Here is a 17,286-nt window from a genome sequence, read left to right on the forward strand (position 1 = left end):
CGTTGGTTGGGAAATTAACATATTTAATCTTGCAGCGAATCGCATTTACAAATTAAGCGCACTTATGGTTTACATCTGGGATTGGATGGGACAAAAAAAAAGTGGGTGGAGGAGGGGAGAGCTGTGCTCGCTAATCCTTGAACTTCCCCAGCACGATGTCCTTGTAGAAGGGCACGCAGTTCATGCGCACATTCAGACGCGCGCACAGCAGGAAAATGCCCGATAGCTTGCGATGAATGGAGTAAATCTCCTCGGGCGGCGGACACAATCGATGCGCCACCATTGTGGGCACCAGGGCCGCCAATCTTTCCGTGGTATTCTGTCTGCCGAAATCGAAATCACCGTCGTAGCGAAAGATCTCGCCCAATATCATCACCGCATCCACGTGCGCCTGCTCCATTTGCTTCGTCTCGTAGCCGGTAAGGAAGCCCATTTGGCGCGACATCTCCAGTACGCCCTGACGATTGTTCTGGGCGGCGCTCATGATCACCTGGCGATAGTTGCGGATGAAGTCGTGCCGATAGAAGCGCGTCGAACCAAAGTCGATCAGCATTAGCCGGCGACTGGGCGCATCGTACAGGAAGTTGCTCCAATTCGGATCCGTCTGCATGCACTCAATCTCGAAGAGCTCGCGCAGGCAGAGCTTCAGCACGGATGCGGCTATGTGGCGGCGATGCTCGTAGCTGGAAGCGAGTTATCAATGAAGCCCATTGGTAATTATATGCGTGCGAATATGATTTGCTCACCTCAGATCGAAACATTTGTCGAGCGGCACGCCGGGCACCAGTTCGGTGGTCAGAACGCTGGACGTGGTCAGGTCACGGATCACACGCGGCACATAGTACTCGGAATAGGGTGAGATCATCTCGCGAAACTTCTCCGTGTATTCCGCCTCGCGATCATAGTCCACCTCCCATTGCAACTCGCGCTTGGCCACGCGCACCACGTTGTCGATGAAGAAGCCCTGGGGAAAGACATCCCACACCTTCAGCATGCCCACCAGATTGTCAATGTCGCTCTCGATGCTCTGGGCGACACCGGGATATTGAATCTTAATGGCCACATCCATGCCATCGCTCAGCGTGGCCCGATGCACCTGGCCAATGGAGGCAGCCGCAAAGGGTTTGTCCTCGAAACTCTTGAGACGCTGCCGCCAATCGGCGCCCAATTGGGTGTTCATCACCCGTTCGACCTGCCAATCGGGCATATAGTCCGCCGCCTGACGCACCCGCTCGAACGCCTTGGCCAGTTGCGGCGACACAACGCTGGAATCTTGTATGCTCAGGATTTGTCCGATCTTTAGGGCAGCTCCTCTCACCTTGCACAGCGTGTCCACGATGCGTTCGGCATTGGCGGGACTGAGCAGCGCCTCGCGCATGCTAGTCGAACCGCCCAGGCCGAGGGCACCCTTGGTCAGCTCGTTGAGGGTTCCCAGGCCCAGGCCGGCGAACAGGCCGCCAAAGGAGGCCATTCTGCCAATGCGGGAGGAGGGAACCTTGCGCTGCTTGGCCACCTTGCTCAGTTCGGGCACTTCTATGGCCGGCTGGTCGGACTTCTGCTTCGGCTGCGCATCTGCTTGCTGCTCCTCCACCTTGGCGCCCGCCACAAAGCGCAGCACATTGTTCACATACTCCGTGTCCTGGGTAATGATACCCGGAGTGGTTGGCGTGGCTTGTTTGGGCATGGTCTGGCTGCTCTTGGTTGCCGGGGTGCGCAGGCTAACACTACGATCTTTGTTCCTGCGCGAGAGTATCTCCTCGAACTCCTGCAGCGTTATCGACGATATATCCAAGTTGGCGGCGTCCCAACTCGCTGGATTTTGTGCCGTGGGTGTGGATTTACGGATTGGGGAGGCTTGTTCAGGCTCAGAGATGCCCGATTCCTCGCGGGACATCTTTATTTTCGTCTCCAGCAGCGAGCAAATACCTTTGGCCACCACGTAGCCCCTTTCGCCGGTTTCTTGTAGAGATTGCTGCAGTTTTTTCAGCTCCTCGGTGGGATTTTGACTGGAATTCCTTACCAGCTGCTGTGTGTGCGCCACATTCTCGGCGATTAGCTCACGAATGCTCGAATTGCTCCAAAGATGACGACCGTGGGCGAGATGCTCGCGCCCACACGCCTCCAACAAAATCCGCAGTCCCCGCAGCAGCGCCGCAGCTTCTTGTGCGGATCGCGACATCGCGGAGCGAGGGAATACTGGTTTACTGTGCACTGCTCTCGCGTGGGTGATTCGCTGCTGATGATCGGCGCGTTGGATTACGTAAATCTCGTAAAAATATCACAGCAACAAAAGTTCAAAGAATCGCGTAATGTTGTGAAAATGCGGCGAAAATCAGCTGGCAAAACAGCTGACTGGCCATCTAGTGCTGCCATGCTGGCGTTTTAACAGTGCCACTGCTGTTATGGCATACCATTTTAAGCTTTTTCTAGCTTTTAAAAGCCAGCTTGCAGCAGCACTGGATTTCGCACTGCAGCCAGTGCTGTTTCTTTAGCTATTTTAGCTTGCTGCAGCTTTTATGCAAAATTAGAAAGAAAATTCACCATTAAATATTGGCAAATGCAAAAAAAAAAAATGCATAATCCATAAAAACTAGGAATACTGCTTAAGTGGCCTGCTAACAGAGGCCACATTTATTCAGCGGCATACCTTAGGTCGTAAAAAATGTTACTAAATTAAGTTTGTTTACCGAAATCCAGATCACAAGTTAATATATATATATAGACAGTTATATACAGTTCTGTGACTAACTAGAGTTTAAGCTATTCAATTACACTAAAGCCACATGACAGGCACTGCGATCGATCCTACTTCCTGGGCAGGCGACCAGCACGCTCCATGGTGGCATCCTGGAGCTCCCAGGCGGGCCGATAGCCACCCGAAACGCAGGAGCAGACGGCATCGGAGTTAGCACCACATACGCACTCGGCATCGGTGCGTCGGAGCTGCGGATTGGGCACTGTGTTCGAACGATTGCCGATCGAGGTGTAGCCCCGATCGTACAGGCTGCAATAGGGCACCGAGTTCAGGTGGATGTAGTGCCAGACGTCGTGGTAGCTCCACTCCAGCAGCGGATTCAGACGCATCATCGGCGGCCAGTCGTTGTCCGTGGGCTAAAAAAAATCGAAATTAGCATTATTATTGAAATCCTAGGCATATCCTAATAGGAAAAAGCAGTTTCGAACTTCCCATAAGTTTTCAAAAAACATAACGTTTGAAAGGCGTGCTACATGTGGTTTTGTTTTAGGTGGTGAACCACAGAACGCGCTTATAAGTACTCCCTTATCTGCGGTATGGAACCGTGACATTCCAAAATATCACTGTCAAGGTGACATTTACAAAGGGCACATACTTTTCTAGATTAACTATGGCATAACTCTGATACTAAGGCTATGATTTTGATAACTTGGCTTTGTAATCTACTCCCCTTGAGGAAGAAACTTTTCTTTGCACTTGAACCTACGAACTCCTCAGCATTTCATTACAAAACATTGAAATGTGACTGATCTCTTGGTTATTATATTCCTAACCAGCTTCACCTGCATGGGCGCCAGATGCTGGCAGTAGGGATCCGTGTTGCGGCTGCCCACGAAGACGGCCCTGATCCGCGGCAAGTCCGCCGACATGTGGGTGAGCGCCTCCTTGAGCGTACCCTCGTACTGGACCAGCTGGACGCGGTAGTTGCGCACGCAGCGCTCGACGAACTCGTCGATTTCCGGAAAGGAATCGCCGGATTTGATGTACAGCATGGGAATGTCGCCGCTGGAGATGTTCTCCTGGCGCAGGTAACGCATGAGGAGATCGAGCAGCACGGTGCAATCCTTGCCGCCGTTGAAACAGAAGATTAACTCCTCCACGCCGTAGATTTGCAGGGTTTGGGTGAAGAAGGCGAACGCCTTATTCTGGCGCTCCTCAATGGCCAGTCGATCCTCGGCGGTTGGTTCCATTGGATTTGTTATGGCCTGACCCGTTGCCACATCCTTGGAGTCCTCCGAACGATCCGACATGCTCCGCTTGTCCAGAAACAAATGCTTTTTGCTAATGCTCGTTGCGCATAGAATGCTGTTGTTCGCTGTGATGTTTGTGATGTTCCTCCGGCATTCGTTCATGGTGCTCAGTGGGCGTACTGTTTGTGGGAGACGTGGCCGTAGCCTGGCTAGCAAAAACGATGACGTCACACGCTGTTAAGGTCACGCAAAAGAGCAACTATTAGCACTCAATAAATAAAAAAAAAAAACGAAATCTACTTTCGCCGAAAAATATCTCTTCTTGTGTGTGTGTGCGTATTTATTTTATGTAATTTTCTAGGCCAATAAACTAACTTAAACTGAGCGATAAGCGTGTTAAATGCTGCGGCGGTTGACGTGCGAGTGAGTTGGCTTATTAGACAGCCAAAAATTACATCACATTCGTTTCGGAAAAGTCAGCAAAAAAAAAGTTAAATAAAGCCAAAACCTCAGGCACGCACGCACACACACATGCAGGGAAAACACATGGCCCACACACACACACATACGCATAGCTCACCCAATGGCTCATGTGTTTTCTTGCTGCATCGGCTATTTACAGGCACATTTAACTGATTTGCCACGGCGCCAGTAATGCAATTATTCCATTTTGTTAATTGTTATTCCGCGCCAGTGATTTTCCTTCTTTTTTTCGCCTTTTTAGTGCAACAACAGACGAACGGCGACAACAACAACAACAAGGCCACGAAGCTTCGCGTACTATCGGCGCATCAGCTGTGCGCGGAATCTATCGATTGCACTCGATTAAGGCGGTTGGTAGCTAGAAATTCAAAAAATAGCTAGCAATTTTTACATTAAATAATTTTGTAGGAAATGTTATTAATCAAAAGTTTCGTTTTGATTTTATTTATCAATTTCGCATATCTCCAGCAATTGCGCCATATATAGGCAAATTCTGTTTCTGTTCTGAAGTAAAATAAAATGTTCGCAGTTTAAATGTTTTATTTGACAATAACAAATTCGTGTTTGTGTGTGCTTAACAACAACAACAAGAAGCGTAATTAAAGTACGCTCTACACATCTAATAAATGGGCACTGTTGGCGTTTTCTATCAGCTGGGTGTGTTTTCTTCGATTCTTGTGGTCTCTTGTCTACACGGAGAGAAAATATCACATAACTGGTGATTTCATCCTGTTCCATTGGGGGCTTTACAAATTTCGGTGCAGTTCCCGTTTGCAGTTCATGTACGTTCACTTAACTTAGGCATAAATATTTAAAAACTAAGTTCATTGTCTAAAAGTTAGCAATATGATGGCCAGAATAAAATCTGAAAGTGGTGAATATGTTGGTTTTGAAATAATGTTGCATTTGGTATGTAGAATATTTCCGCATAATCATTCTTTTGTTTACAAATCGTAATCTTTATCGCTGAAACGTAAGCATCTTCGTTTTTTTGTTCCGTGTACAAATTAGACATCCTTGTTATCCAGAATATCGTCGATGAGCCCGACGACCTTCTGTCGAAACTTTCGATTCTGCTTGCCGTTCATCTCCTTGATGTACGGATGCAGGCTGATCAGAAAGGAGTAGTCGGCATCCGGTGGCGAGCCACCTCCTCCTGTTCCGCCGGTGTAAACACACGTAGCCGGCTGCGGCGGCGGTGGTGGTGGTGTTGGTGTTGGTGTTGTTAACTTGTGGTGACCGCTGACATGGCCATTAACCCACTGCGTCAGATCCGACCAGCTCAGGTGGTTGCCCAGCGAGGCGGCGGGCACCGAAACCAGCGACTGCTGGCTTCCCATCCCCTCCAGCTGCTGGTTCCCCATCCCCTCCAGCTGCTGGTTCCCCATCTCCTCCAGCTGCTGGTTCGCATTCGACGAGTCCTGCTCCACTTTAATGGTCTGCAGGCGGAGCGGCAAGCAGGCGGTGGGTGGCTCCCGATCCTGCTCCTGATTACGAAGTTGCTCCTCCTCGGACATCTGCACGTCCAGCGGCATCTCATTGGGCTCCGGCTGCTCCGGCTCCTCCTCCTCCGCCACCACCTCATCCTCCTGCTGAATGGGGGCAGCTTGGCCGGGTTTGCGGAGCACCATGCCCGGCAGTTGCTTGTGGCAGGATCGCGACTTGGTGAAGGGAACGAGGAACTGCATATACTTCGATAGGTAGTACTTGCGCTTGCCGCGTCCAGTTTGGGTGCGTGCCAGCTTCAGGGAGCGCAGGAAGCTGCTCCTTATGGTGCGCCATCTCTCGCGACAGTTGCGAACTGCAGAAGAAACAAGACGAATTTTTCCAGGAAATATTTTTACAGTACAAATTGAAAGTTGTTCTCCAAATGTCAGCACAGTACTGAGTTGATTTGCAAATCAAACGGAATGCTTTGATTGAACTTATGTTTGTGACATGAAATATATTTTTGAGTATTCTAGTATTTATTTAGTATTTATTTTGAATTTAGCAGGGGGATTCAATAGTACAAATAGTACTTGGTTTTTTCCAGTGCACCTGGGCTGAGTGCAGCAACAGTAAACGAAAAGCGAAACGCAAAAGCAGCAACAAATTGCAGGCAAAAACTGCGCGACACAGTGACACACCTATACCAATGCAAAGCCAGGCAAATGGAAAACAACAACAACAAGTGCATTCGCTTCGCACACCAATTCGCAAAAGTTTGCATCATAGACACACACACGCATACACACACACACACGCGCGCACACGGACAGTGAAATGAGCACGCAATTGGCGGCGAAGAAGAAGAAGAAGCAGCTTGAGGCGGAAAATCGCCGTTGCTTTTTGCCGATTTTTGTTAACCGCCTTTTTACCCGTGTCCTTGATATCGTTGGCCACCTGCTGCCACGCCCTCTGCACCTCCTCCTTCTTGCTGTAGCCCGGATGCGTGTAGTTCCACAGACACGGCTGATTCTCCACGAACTGCACGAACCGCACATTGAAAACGGGATCGTCCTTGCGCGCCATTGCGACCCAGCACATGCCTCTGTATGTCTGTCTCGCTCGCTCGCACACGCGCACGCCGCCAACTAGAACGGTGAATCGCACATGCAGTTATTCCAGGAGCGCTGCTCTGCAGTGGGGGTCGTTGGCGGACAGGGGGGGCGACCGAAAAGAGGCAAAACAAAACAAAGGTGGCGACAGCTAAAAAGGGGGTGGGGCGCGGCAATAGAACTGCAAGTGCAAGTGCAACTGCTCGCAGCAAACGCGCAACCAAAACTGCGCGCAATTTGCAAATTGCAAACTGCAAATAGCAAATAGCAACAAAAGCTGCAGCGCAAACACTTTATGCTGGCACAAAACAGCAGCAACAACAAGTGGCAATCGCCGAGTCTCACGAATAGCGAATACCCTTCACAGCTGAAAGGCAGCAAGATCTACACTGAAACAGAATTAGCAGGATACAGAGCAGTACACTTAACAGAAATATCATATTTATATTAATATTTATTCGCCGGATAATTAACTTTCCTAAGATAATCGAAAGATCACTGCATATTTTGTACTATTTCCTAATCCTATAAACTTAAGGTGATCGTAATCGAAGTGCTTAATCCTCTTTAATTGTATTTTTTGCGCATTTCAACGGTTACTAAATTAATATCGACAACTTTGCGACTATTTCGATATACCCCGATGACTCCACGATTACCGTATATCGAAAAACTCAACGGCGAACAACAGCTGCAATAAAATTGTATAAGCTAAGCAATTCAAATGCCGCACTTGCAACGCTTGTGTGTGTGTGTTTGTGTGTGTGCAGTCGCTTCTGTGTGTGTGTGTGTGTGTGTGGGTGATTAAAGCTTTGGCGATGACGTCACACGCTGCATTTGTTGCATGCGATGCAAAAGTGATGAAGACAAAAGCAATCAAAGACAAAACGCAAATTAGGCTAAAATGTTTGAGCTTGTAGAAATTAAGCTGAATGGTGTACGTGCAGCTAAATTTCAAGATCGTTTTATGCATGATCAATAATATAGTGTTTATTGAATTTAATTTACTAAAAGCTGGGTGGGAATTATAACGTTTCTTCAGTTTTAGAAAGAGTAAATAAACTAGCTAAGCAATGGGTCATAAAGTCAAGTTTAGAAATAAAATCAATCTTAGCATGATGTTAATTAATTAACTAATTAAATATTTCATTGCTCTTAATTATTTAACTAATTAAATATTTAAATAGCTTTAAAATCGGTGCTTTGTACAAAACGAAATCGATAGCTTCTAGCCAAGTTAAGTAATCGAAACAATTATCGCTGCCATTTGCTCATCACTAACCAGCCAGTGCATATGTAACAACTATTTTTTGTATTTCTCGGGAAATCTGTTAATTTTTTAGCCAAAAAACATGGCAACAAGCGCCAAACTGATGCTGGGCAGCAGTCTCTGCCAAAGGCTAAGCCAGGTGAGCAGTTAAACCAAAAGATTCCAGTGAAAAATCAACTAAAATCGGTTTCTATATTACACAGCTCACCAGGCAAATACACATGCAACCGGCACTTTTGTCTAGTTTTCGTTCATCCCGCGAAGTTCAGGAGCTCGACAAGTATCCTGAAGTAGAGGTGGTGGCCAATCCGCCCGAGTGGCGTTTTGTGGAGCGTTTGCTGCCAGCGGAAACAGTACCACAGCCGGTGGAGAAGCCAAAATATCCATCCGGTTGGCGGCCACAAAAGGAGGATGGCTCGGAACTGGGTTACCATGTGGCCAGGACGAAGAATCACATGGTGCCCGTATATCTGCACACCAGGTTCCGTGGCCAGCGCAGGATCACGGTGGTGCGACGCGTCCAAGGAGACATCTGGTCGCTGGAGAAGGATCTGCGAGCGGTGGTGGAGCAGTCGCGAAACGGCAAGCTCTGCGCCACGAGAATCAACGAGCTGAGCGGTCAGATACACTTCCATGGCGACCACGTGGATGTCCTGCGCGACTATCTCAAGGAGAAGGGCTTCTGAAGGTCCACAAATGTCGCGTCTGTGCCGCAATAAACGCTTTTCTGTTGATTTAAATCATGTGCGATTTGTTGTTCCGTTTCGCCTCACCTAAGGCGGCTTACCCGCGTTGTGACCTTCCTCCAGTATCCAAGTCTGGATAACAAAATTGCTGGCCTTCTGCCGATTGAATCACTCGCAGGCAATCAAATTAAGTTTATGTTGAACGCATACCCACTTGGCTGCAGTTCGCTTTTATTTGAACTTATCTTTTAGCATAAATTACACACATCGTCTGGATGGGTGGAGGGGTAGGGACACACACACACACACAATATTCTGAGAGTGGGACTCGTACTAACTACGTACGACTAAAATCTACGGGAAGTGGAGTTGAGGATGGGTGGCGGAGGTGAGCTTAGCCACGGCTACTGCTACATATACGTCTACGGCTGCTGCTTCCTCGGGCGCGGCCGTCAGGTACGCGTCATGTGGGCGTAGGCGGCAGCTGCCACGCCCCACCGCTATCCGCTGGCCCCCGCCATAGCTGGCAAACCGGACAGGCTAACACTCACGCCGGAAGTGGGCGTAACTGTGCCAGCGGCGGTGGCCGACGAGGAGGATCGCTTGAGCGCCTTCCGTATGATCGTCCAGTCCTCCATGATGTCCTCCTCGCGCAGCATGTACACTACGTAGGGACCCGTGACGGTGACGGCCTTCTTGCGTCCCGGTCCGCGCACCTTGCTCTGCCGCTTGTCGGTGCCCCAGTCGGCCCACGAGATGTCCACGTTGTGGCGATCCTCTTCCAGGCGACGGATGCGCTCCATGAACTCCTCGCGCAGATTGTCCACCGCCATGTGTTTCTCGCTCTGCAACGGAAAAGTTGGGAGTTGTAAGAAGATACCTCAACCATTACTTATACGCTTAAGTTCTGCCATCATACGAATATGATCCTTAACTAAAACCCATTGTTTAACAATATATGGCCTATAAGTGAGTGACCTTTTGTGTTAGTTAGCCCTGGCAGTGTCGCCCAGTGCCTTATCAACACGAAAGCCAATCTAATTGCGACGATATGGTGGCCAATTAGCTCCTGTGATTTTTGGCGCCAAAATTGCGGTTGGGTATGTACCTCAAAGTGCTGGACGGCCGCTTGTTCCTCGGACTGGTATTTGTGCTCGATATTCTGCAGTCGGTACTTGCGCAGGACGTCCGCCACCTCGATCCTGGTGCGGTACTTCTTGTCCAGTTCCTTTTGCGGCTGCACGAACTCCTCGGAACGCCCAGAACGCACCTCGGCCAATTGTCGTTCGATGAGATTGATGCGCTCGATGTAGTACTGTTCCCGCAACGCGTTAAACTGGCGCTCCAAGCTCACTGTGGCAATGGGAGAAGAAACTCGATGAGTATGGCTTGTGTTAAATGTGTACGTGACTGATTCCTACACAAATCCTCGATGTGCTCCGCCCGCCGGCGGTCTATTTCACTGGCATCCAGCTCGGAGGAGTCATCCGAATCGCATTCGTTGGCCTCCTCCTCGTCGGAGGTATCGTGTGGCTGGCTGGAATTCGAGTGCTCCGATTCTCCGCCAGAAACGTCGCCTTCGCCATCGGATTCGCCATTCTTCACGGGCATTTCAGACTGGATTTCGCGGTTCTCTTTGTTCTCGGCGTATTCCGATTCGCCAATGGACTGCAGGTGGCCGCCGGGATAAGCGCGATATGGTTTTTGTTAGCTTTCGGCAATCAGGGAGTGTGGAAACTGTGGAAAACTCTGTGGAAAAACACTAAACTGTGAGCTGTAGCAAAAAAAGTGTGACTGCACGTAAGTGTGTTGGGCAATTTAGTGTTGGTCAACGCGAGCGGAGCATCTAGCTGAGTAGCTAACAAATAGCTAAATATTCTAGTATTCTATTCTATTCTGCAAAAAATATTGTTCACAAGTTCAACCCATTTAAATAGTAATTTGATAATATTTCCGTGATTTCGAACTAACTGCACCAATAAAACAATGGAAAATATTTGTAGGCTTTTTAGCCATCAGTTCTACCCAGTTATTAAATTTGGGATTTACCCAAATGAAATCCGGTTATTATTACATGATATATCATTATTTAATATAAAATTGTTAGAAATATTTTCTATAATGAAAAATAATGATATTAAAATTAACTCTGTCGTATATTAAATGAAAAATAGAAGGTCGTGGAATTGATTTTCGATATATAAATTGAATTAACAAATCTTCAAAATATGGTTCATTAACATACAATAGTCCACATATATAGCCGAACCTAGCCATTTTCGGCTGCTCAGCCCCACCGCCGTTTGCCATCTCTAGCTGACGAAAGCAGTCGCCAGCTGATGTGCGTACGCCTATCGATAACCGATAAGCCATCGCTGCCAGCAGATATTTTTTTGGGCCAAGTGCAAAATACGTGTAATATTTACAATTAGCAAATCGAAACCAATCTAGTCGAGCCGAATTCCAAATGGAGACACCCACGTTGCAGTTCCGCGACTACAGCGGCGGTGCCCCGGCCCAAATCAATGTCAATTCCCCTACGCACAGTGGATCGGGTGGTTCTGGTGGTGGCTCTGCTGGCTCCGGCGGCTCCGTTGGCGGTGGTGGTGCCAACGCACAGCGTCAACGCGGCGATCCGCTGGCGGATCTCATCTACGACATGACCTCCTCGGCTCAGGGATTCTCCGGAGCTGCATCCTCGGGCGGCTCCCAGCCACAAAACTCCTCGCTGGACGGATCCGCCGGCGGTGGTGGCGGTGGGGCGAAGCTGTCACTGTTTACGATCGAGTACTACCAGCAGTTCTTCAACGTGGACACCTATATGGTGCTCGAGCGAATCGCCAACTCCATGATACCGAAACGGGCCGCTGGCAACTATCTGCGCATGAACATCGGCGAGAATCCGGATCTGTATGGACCCTTCTGGATAACCGTCACCCTGGTCGGTAGCATTGAAATTTAAAAACTCCAAAAGGAGCACTAACTCTTTCCATTTGCATTTCAGATCTTCTCCATAGCAATAAGTGGTAACATTGCCAGCTATTTGCAGCAAGCCAACGATGCCTACAAGTGGCACTACAACTTCCATCTGGTCTCCTATGCAGCTACGTCCATCTTCTTGTACGCCAACATCTTGCCGGCCGTTCTGTGGGCCCTCTTCAAGTACAGCCTGAAGCCCGTGGACTCCGCTGATGCTGTTGAAACGGACAGCGTAAGTTGCATTGGCATTCCCATCCATCCATCCATCTCGCTCATATTCGGGTTTTTATTGCAGGCCAGCTACACGCCGAGCCTCTTGTCGCTGATGTGCATCTATGGATACAGCCTGGCCATCTATATACCAGTCTCCATTCTCTGGGTGATCAATGTGAGTTAACTCTCTATAAATTTTGTAGTTAGACAGGAAATTGTGCTTGCATTCTAGCTATTTGCTTATTTGTATTCCGTGGCTTGTCTATATCTGTACTGCTCATTTTGCTGCAACTTTTGAGTATAAGATACTCTTTAATTTTAGATTCAATGATATTTCAAAGTTTTAAACAGTAATCTTCAGTAATTTTCCAACTGAACAGACATTATGCATAGTTTATAGAAACTGTTTTATTTTCTATCTTTTAATTACCAATTGTTTATCCCAAACTCCTGCAGATCCCTCTGCTGCAGTGGCTCCTAGTGATCACCGCCGCCTTGCTTTCGGGCACGGTTTTGATTGCCGTGCTAACGCCAGCGCTGCGCAACTCGCAGTACTCGCTGTTCCTCATCGTGGGAATCCTGAGTGCCCATGTGGTGCTGGCCGCCGGATTTCTGCTCTACTTCTTTCACAATCCCACAGTGGCGTCACTGGATCCAGTTGCTCCGACACCAGCTGCACCTGCTGCTCCGGCTGCCCTGAAAACTGTGACGCAGGCGGTGGTCAACGCAGTGCCCGGCAATCAGACCCACTAGGATGCATTCCGCGAGAAACCAGTTCGTCGTAAATTAAGTTGTCCCTATTTTTATATTCGCTAGAGAGCTGATCGCGTTGGTTGCATCTTCGTGCTTTGTATTCACTTTCAATAACTTCTTCGCGACTGTATATTTATATTATCTTAAAGGTAGATGTACGTGTAATTCCAAAAAAAGAAAACAAAAAACATAAATATAAATATAACAAAAATACCAACACGGAAACAAAAGAATCGATAGAACTTTTCGCTGGAGTAGTAGAAAATTAAATAAATTTGTCGAATGATTTAGGAAAGACAGATGAATATGTTAATCATGCCATCATTAAAAAAATTGTAAATATAATCGAAAATATAACCAAAATGAGTTTTCACTTGGGCACTTGCTGGCTATTTGATTATAATTTGTAAATTCAAAGATTTGCATAATTCGCTGGCATTCTCTGTGGGTAAAACAAAACCATTATATTATGATTATATTATTTATATTATATAAACCATTACTTTTCCCATCAGCGGCCATATGGAGAAAGTCCTTTGAGAAAGAGAGAAATGGCATAGAGAAAATGGGCAGGAATGGGGATGCTGGGTTTCCTTTCGCTTCGCTTGTTTTTCGACTTGCCTTTTTGGCCAGCTTCCTTGGTGGTAGTGTTGCCCACACACACACACACACGCACACATACTTACCAACTCACACGCACACATGCACACAGGACTATATGGAGGATATATCGAGGACCTCGGGGGGCTATTCATCGTTTTTGCCGCTGTTGTTCATGTTTCGGGCATGCTTTTGCTGAATTTCATGGGCTTGGCGTATTTATTCGAGCAATGTGGGAATTATTCGCAAAGGACGAGGCCAAAACAGGGTGCTTTTTTTTTGCTCAGCAGCAAATCTTCTCTTTGAGGTTTTAGGAAATTATAACAGATTCAAGTAAAACATTTCCTACATATTTGACTATAACTATAAGTTGTTTATTGAGAAGATTTAAGAAGAATTAAGATTCAAGTAAAATATTTACTACTAAATATTTACTGTTAATTAAAAATTAATAAGACTTGGTAAAGTTATACATCCACAAAGCTTAACTTGATAAAATATAATTTAAAATTTAAAAAATAAATATTATTTACGAACCAGGACGACACCCATTATAACATTTGGTATGTAACTCACGTACATAGGACTCTTTTATTTCTATGTGTGCGTGTGTGCATGTATGTATGTATATATGTATACCTATTTGTTTGTGTGTGTATTCAGCTGACTTGCACCCACGCACGTTTATGGAGAGAAGATTTCTCAATTTCAAATGCAAATATTCGCATAACGCATCGTTAGATTCGTCCTTTCATATATTCTTTTTCATGCATGTGAGTTGAACGTATGTACATCCAACCCATCGCAACTCACACCTTTCGCTGTTATTTTTTCTCGTCAGAAACAAAAATCCATTTACTTTACATGGCCGAATATACATGGAATAGACATGTGTGGTGCATAGTTGGGCGTACGTGGCGTATACTTGATGTCAGCATCAGAGACACATTTGTCAGATTTTTGGAGTTAAATTCGGAATTTAAATTGAGTAAATCGCAATTTAATTGCACACATAACTGTGAAGCAAATGTATTCAGATTTACACATTCGATAGATATTCGATTCGAACTATTTATGCATGTTTTACTAGTTTGTTTCATTTGATACTCGTTCATTAATTTCGCGCAGTGTCTGTGTGCTGAAACGCATAAATTTCTGGATGCCGCATTATATATGGCCACTGATTCGATCGATTTGTGGTGGCATATAGATTAACTGATTTGCCATTCAGCTGATTAGCATTCAAGTGGGTGGCTGTGGGCGCCGGAAACGGAAGTCACTCGATGGCTGTTAAAAGTTTTCGCCTCGCTCTCGTCCTCAGTTCTTTATTCCGTTATTTGTGCTTTGGGTTTTTGCATTTTTTTGTCATTTGCTCTATTTTCGGAGAGGGAGTGAAATTAGCTGATGTTCAGCGACTTGTGTGATTCCTTTTTTGTTGGCTCTTAAAGCAATTACGCCATCCCTTTAGCTTTGCATGCCCACTGCTTTACTCGTTCTTTTCCCATGTGTGCACTGGGAAAAATGGGATAGAGAAGCATTTTAATTTGAATAGTATTCATATGATATACATTTTAATGAAAAAAATACATAATATATGAATAGATAGATTTATAAAGTAAGTGCACTTTGCATGGGAATGCACATATTTAAATTCGCAAAAATGTTTAATGTCCCATTGTTTCGCTCAGTGTACGCCTTTGCCAGCTGGAGTGTGTGTGAGTGACTTAACCCCTTTGAGCCGCCCTCGTAATGCATTTGAAGCGTTAAAACGCCACTTGAGTGAGGATGTTTGGCCCCGGCAAGGAACTTGCACCCTGGTTGCACCCCTTCAAAGGGGGAGTAGGGGGGTGTTGCTGTTGCAGAAGGGGCGGGGCTCAAGGGGCTGCTGGCAGAAGTGCATATGCTAATTGGTAAGTGCACGGCTCAACGAGCACCTGTTGAAGTCAGCATCTCTGCACTTGCGAATTTCTGAATCAGATACCGACTGCGAAAGTTCTTCATGCATGTACATACATAGTTACACTATACATACATACATACGTGCTTGCATACATACATATGTACATTCGCTAGTTTAGAGTTCTTATTTTACAAGTAAATATCTTTAAATGAAAGTTGGCTAGTGCCATTTTGAAGTGAAAAGCTTGTTTTTGTCAGGGTTTCTTTAATTCCTTAATATATTTTAATATTCTTTAATATTTGATTGATATGTAAGATTTTATAAGATTTTTTATTTATTTTTGAAAAGATTTCCGCACACAGCCTAAATACAAAAGAGTCCTTCTACTTCCATATGATTATTGATTTATTTTGTTTGCGTTCGGCTTAAGGCAGCTTAGTGTATCAAAAAGGACCTTTAAGAGGTGATGGAGAGAGGAAGGGAATATGGTTAAATAGTTTACCGGCTGTTATTGGGTTAATTCTGCAATCCTTTTGCCCCTTCTCAGTGTGTTTGCGTGACTGCTCGTTCTTATTTCCATCCATTTCGTGAATATCCTGCGGCCACACCACCACACACGTAGCCCAGCAGGATGTGACCCCCTCCCCCTTCCCCCCGCACATGCACTCAATTAAGTGACGGTGTGTGGGTGCGGAGAGTCCTGTGTGTTGACTTGAGAACTTGGCACAACTTTTGCGTACGAGTTGCCCGACTACGTGACAGAGGTTGCAAGTGCCACGCCTCCTACCGCCACCCCGTACCCTCTTTGCCACTCCTTGTTTACCCTTAAAGGTTCTGTGTTTACACAGCTAGACACACCCAGAAAAAAAAGTGTGCAATAATGCTGAAAACAAGAACAGAGCATTATTTTCTGCATGCTCAAAAAAAAAAACCCTTAGTTGTATGACAAAACAAGTTTCTTTCCAAAAATCCCATTAAGTTTCGCTTTAAGACACTCCGCTTAAAATCCAACTATCCAAGTATCCAACTATCTAGCACCAACTCTAGCTCCACCTCCATACCCATCTGTCCATTTATGGCCATATATGTGTGTGTCCGAATCTCCGGGTGAGTGCTGACCATCTGCCGGCCGGCCGGTCTCCGTGCTTTTGGGGCGTGTTCGTCGTCGCCCGGTTTGACACAATTTCGAATGCCGCCGCCCAAATGCAGAAATTGCTCCATTTTCGCCATGGCGGCCGAGTCTACAACGGCCCCGGGAAAATTCTCCAGCGGGACAGCGCCCCTACGAGAGCTTTTCCAGCGCGGAAAAGCGTAGAGCTTTCCCCATCGCCGTCGGCAATTGCACATCCATCGTCCTGTTTACACACATACATATGTATATATATATACCAAATCTCATGTATCCAGTTCGGGATTTGGCTTAGATAATCACCAGGATTTGCAGAGTGGCTGCGTGAAGGGAGGGGGGATGGGGGTAGGGGGTATAATTTCATTATTCATTTTAATTAATTGAAATTGTTGCAAAGCCAACGGCTGCACGATGACCCTAATGCCAAGTAAGCTCACTAATTACTCACTATTAATATATATAACAATATAAGTTATTATTTTTAAGAATTATAGCAAGCAGGAAGTTCTATATTTTTGAAAATTATTTGAAAAAGGAAACACTATTATAATAAGAGTATTATATAATTAAATATGCAATAAAGTCTTATTTTTTCAATAAAACTTGTACATTGCTTATTTACACTATTTTTTATACATTTTTATATATTTATTAGGTGAAGTATCCGCACATCATAATATTGTATCTTAACATCACAGGGTGAAGAAATATTCTTAAGAATAACCAAACACTTTATCCAAATAAGTGAAGTAATAGTACTTCAAGTTCAACAATTATTTTCATTTTGA

The 17,286-nt window shown here is 46.0% G+C and overlaps 6 protein-coding genes across 9 annotated transcripts; 2 read left to right on the forward strand and 4 right to left on the reverse strand.

The window, feature by feature from the left end:
• Positions 1–6: 6 nt before the first annotated feature.
• LOC116801963 (atypical kinase COQ8B, mitochondrial) lies at positions 7–2,330 on the reverse strand. Its single transcript, XM_032724364.1, has 2 exons — positions 747–2,330; positions 7–683 (listed from the first exon to the last, which is right to left on the reverse strand). Exons 1-2 carry the CDS (start codon positions 2,177–2,179, stop codon positions 131–133), a joined length of 1,986 nt encoding a protein of 661 aa, XP_032580255.1. The 5' UTR covers positions 2,180–2,330; the 3' UTR covers positions 7–130.
• A 343-nt stretch (positions 2,331–2,673) lies between these two features.
• Positions 2,674–4,707, reverse strand: LOC116801964 (FAD synthase). Of its 4 annotated transcripts, none has more exons than XM_032724369.1 (3): positions 4,566–4,707; positions 3,538–4,179; positions 2,674–3,111 (listed from the first exon to the last, which is right to left on the reverse strand). In XM_032724369.1, the coding sequence occupies exons 2-3, from the start codon at positions 4,105–4,107 to the stop codon at positions 2,806–2,808; spliced, it is 876 nt and encodes a 291-aa protein (XP_032580260.1). In that variant the 5' UTR covers positions 4,108–4,179; positions 4,566–4,707; the 3' UTR covers positions 2,674–2,805. The 4 variants fall into 4 exon arrangements, with proteins under 4 accessions (XP_032580260.1, XP_032580257.1, XP_032580259.1 ...); XM_032724366.1 differs by having other exon boundaries at positions 4,526–4,707; XM_032724368.1 differs by lacking the exon at positions 4,566–4,707 and adding an exon at positions 4,321–4,474.
• A 243-nt stretch (positions 4,708–4,950) lies between these two features.
• Positions 4,951–7,205, reverse strand: LOC6618604. The gene is made up of 2 exons (XM_032724365.1): positions 6,789–7,205; positions 4,951–6,229 (listed from the first exon to the last, which is right to left on the reverse strand). The coding sequence occupies exons 1-2, from the start codon at positions 6,955–6,957 to the stop codon at positions 5,436–5,438; spliced, it is 963 nt and encodes a 320-aa protein (XP_032580256.1). The 5' UTR covers positions 6,958–7,205; the 3' UTR covers positions 4,951–5,435.
• A 1,014-nt stretch (positions 7,206–8,219) lies between these two features.
• On the forward strand, positions 8,220–8,981 carry LOC6618605 (probable 39S ribosomal protein L49, mitochondrial). The gene is made up of 2 exons (XM_002042828.2): positions 8,220–8,377; positions 8,442–8,981. The coding sequence occupies exons 1-2, from the start codon at positions 8,321–8,323 to the stop codon at positions 8,922–8,924; spliced, it is 540 nt and encodes a 179-aa protein (XP_002042864.1). The 5' UTR covers positions 8,220–8,320; the 3' UTR covers positions 8,925–8,981.
• Positions 8,982–9,138: 157 nt separating this feature from the next.
• LOC6618606 (breast cancer metastasis-suppressor 1-like protein-A) lies at positions 9,139–10,721 on the reverse strand. Its single transcript, XM_032724370.1, has 3 exons — positions 10,346–10,721; positions 10,033–10,277; positions 9,139–9,769 (listed from the first exon to the last, which is right to left on the reverse strand). The coding sequence occupies exons 1-3, from the start codon at positions 10,533–10,535 to the stop codon at positions 9,425–9,427; spliced, it is 780 nt and encodes a 259-aa protein (XP_032580261.1). The 5' UTR covers positions 10,536–10,721; the 3' UTR covers positions 9,139–9,424.
• Positions 10,722–11,274: 553 nt separating this feature from the next.
• LOC6618607 (protein YIPF1) lies at positions 11,275–13,223 on the forward strand. The gene is made up of 4 exons (XM_002042830.2): positions 11,275–11,865; positions 11,929–12,135; positions 12,199–12,291; positions 12,573–13,223. The coding sequence occupies exons 1-4, from the start codon at positions 11,392–11,394 to the stop codon at positions 12,867–12,869; spliced, it is 1,071 nt and encodes a 356-aa protein (XP_002042866.1). The 5' UTR covers positions 11,275–11,391; the 3' UTR covers positions 12,870–13,223.
• Positions 13,224–17,286: the final 4,063 nt, after the last annotated feature.

Source organism: Drosophila sechellia, chromosome X (genome assembly GCF_004382195.2).
Source record: "Drosophila sechellia strain sech25 chromosome X, ASM438219v1, whole genome shotgun sequence".
Taxonomy (NCBI): domain Eukaryota; kingdom Metazoa; phylum Arthropoda; class Insecta; order Diptera; family Drosophilidae; genus Drosophila; species Drosophila sechellia.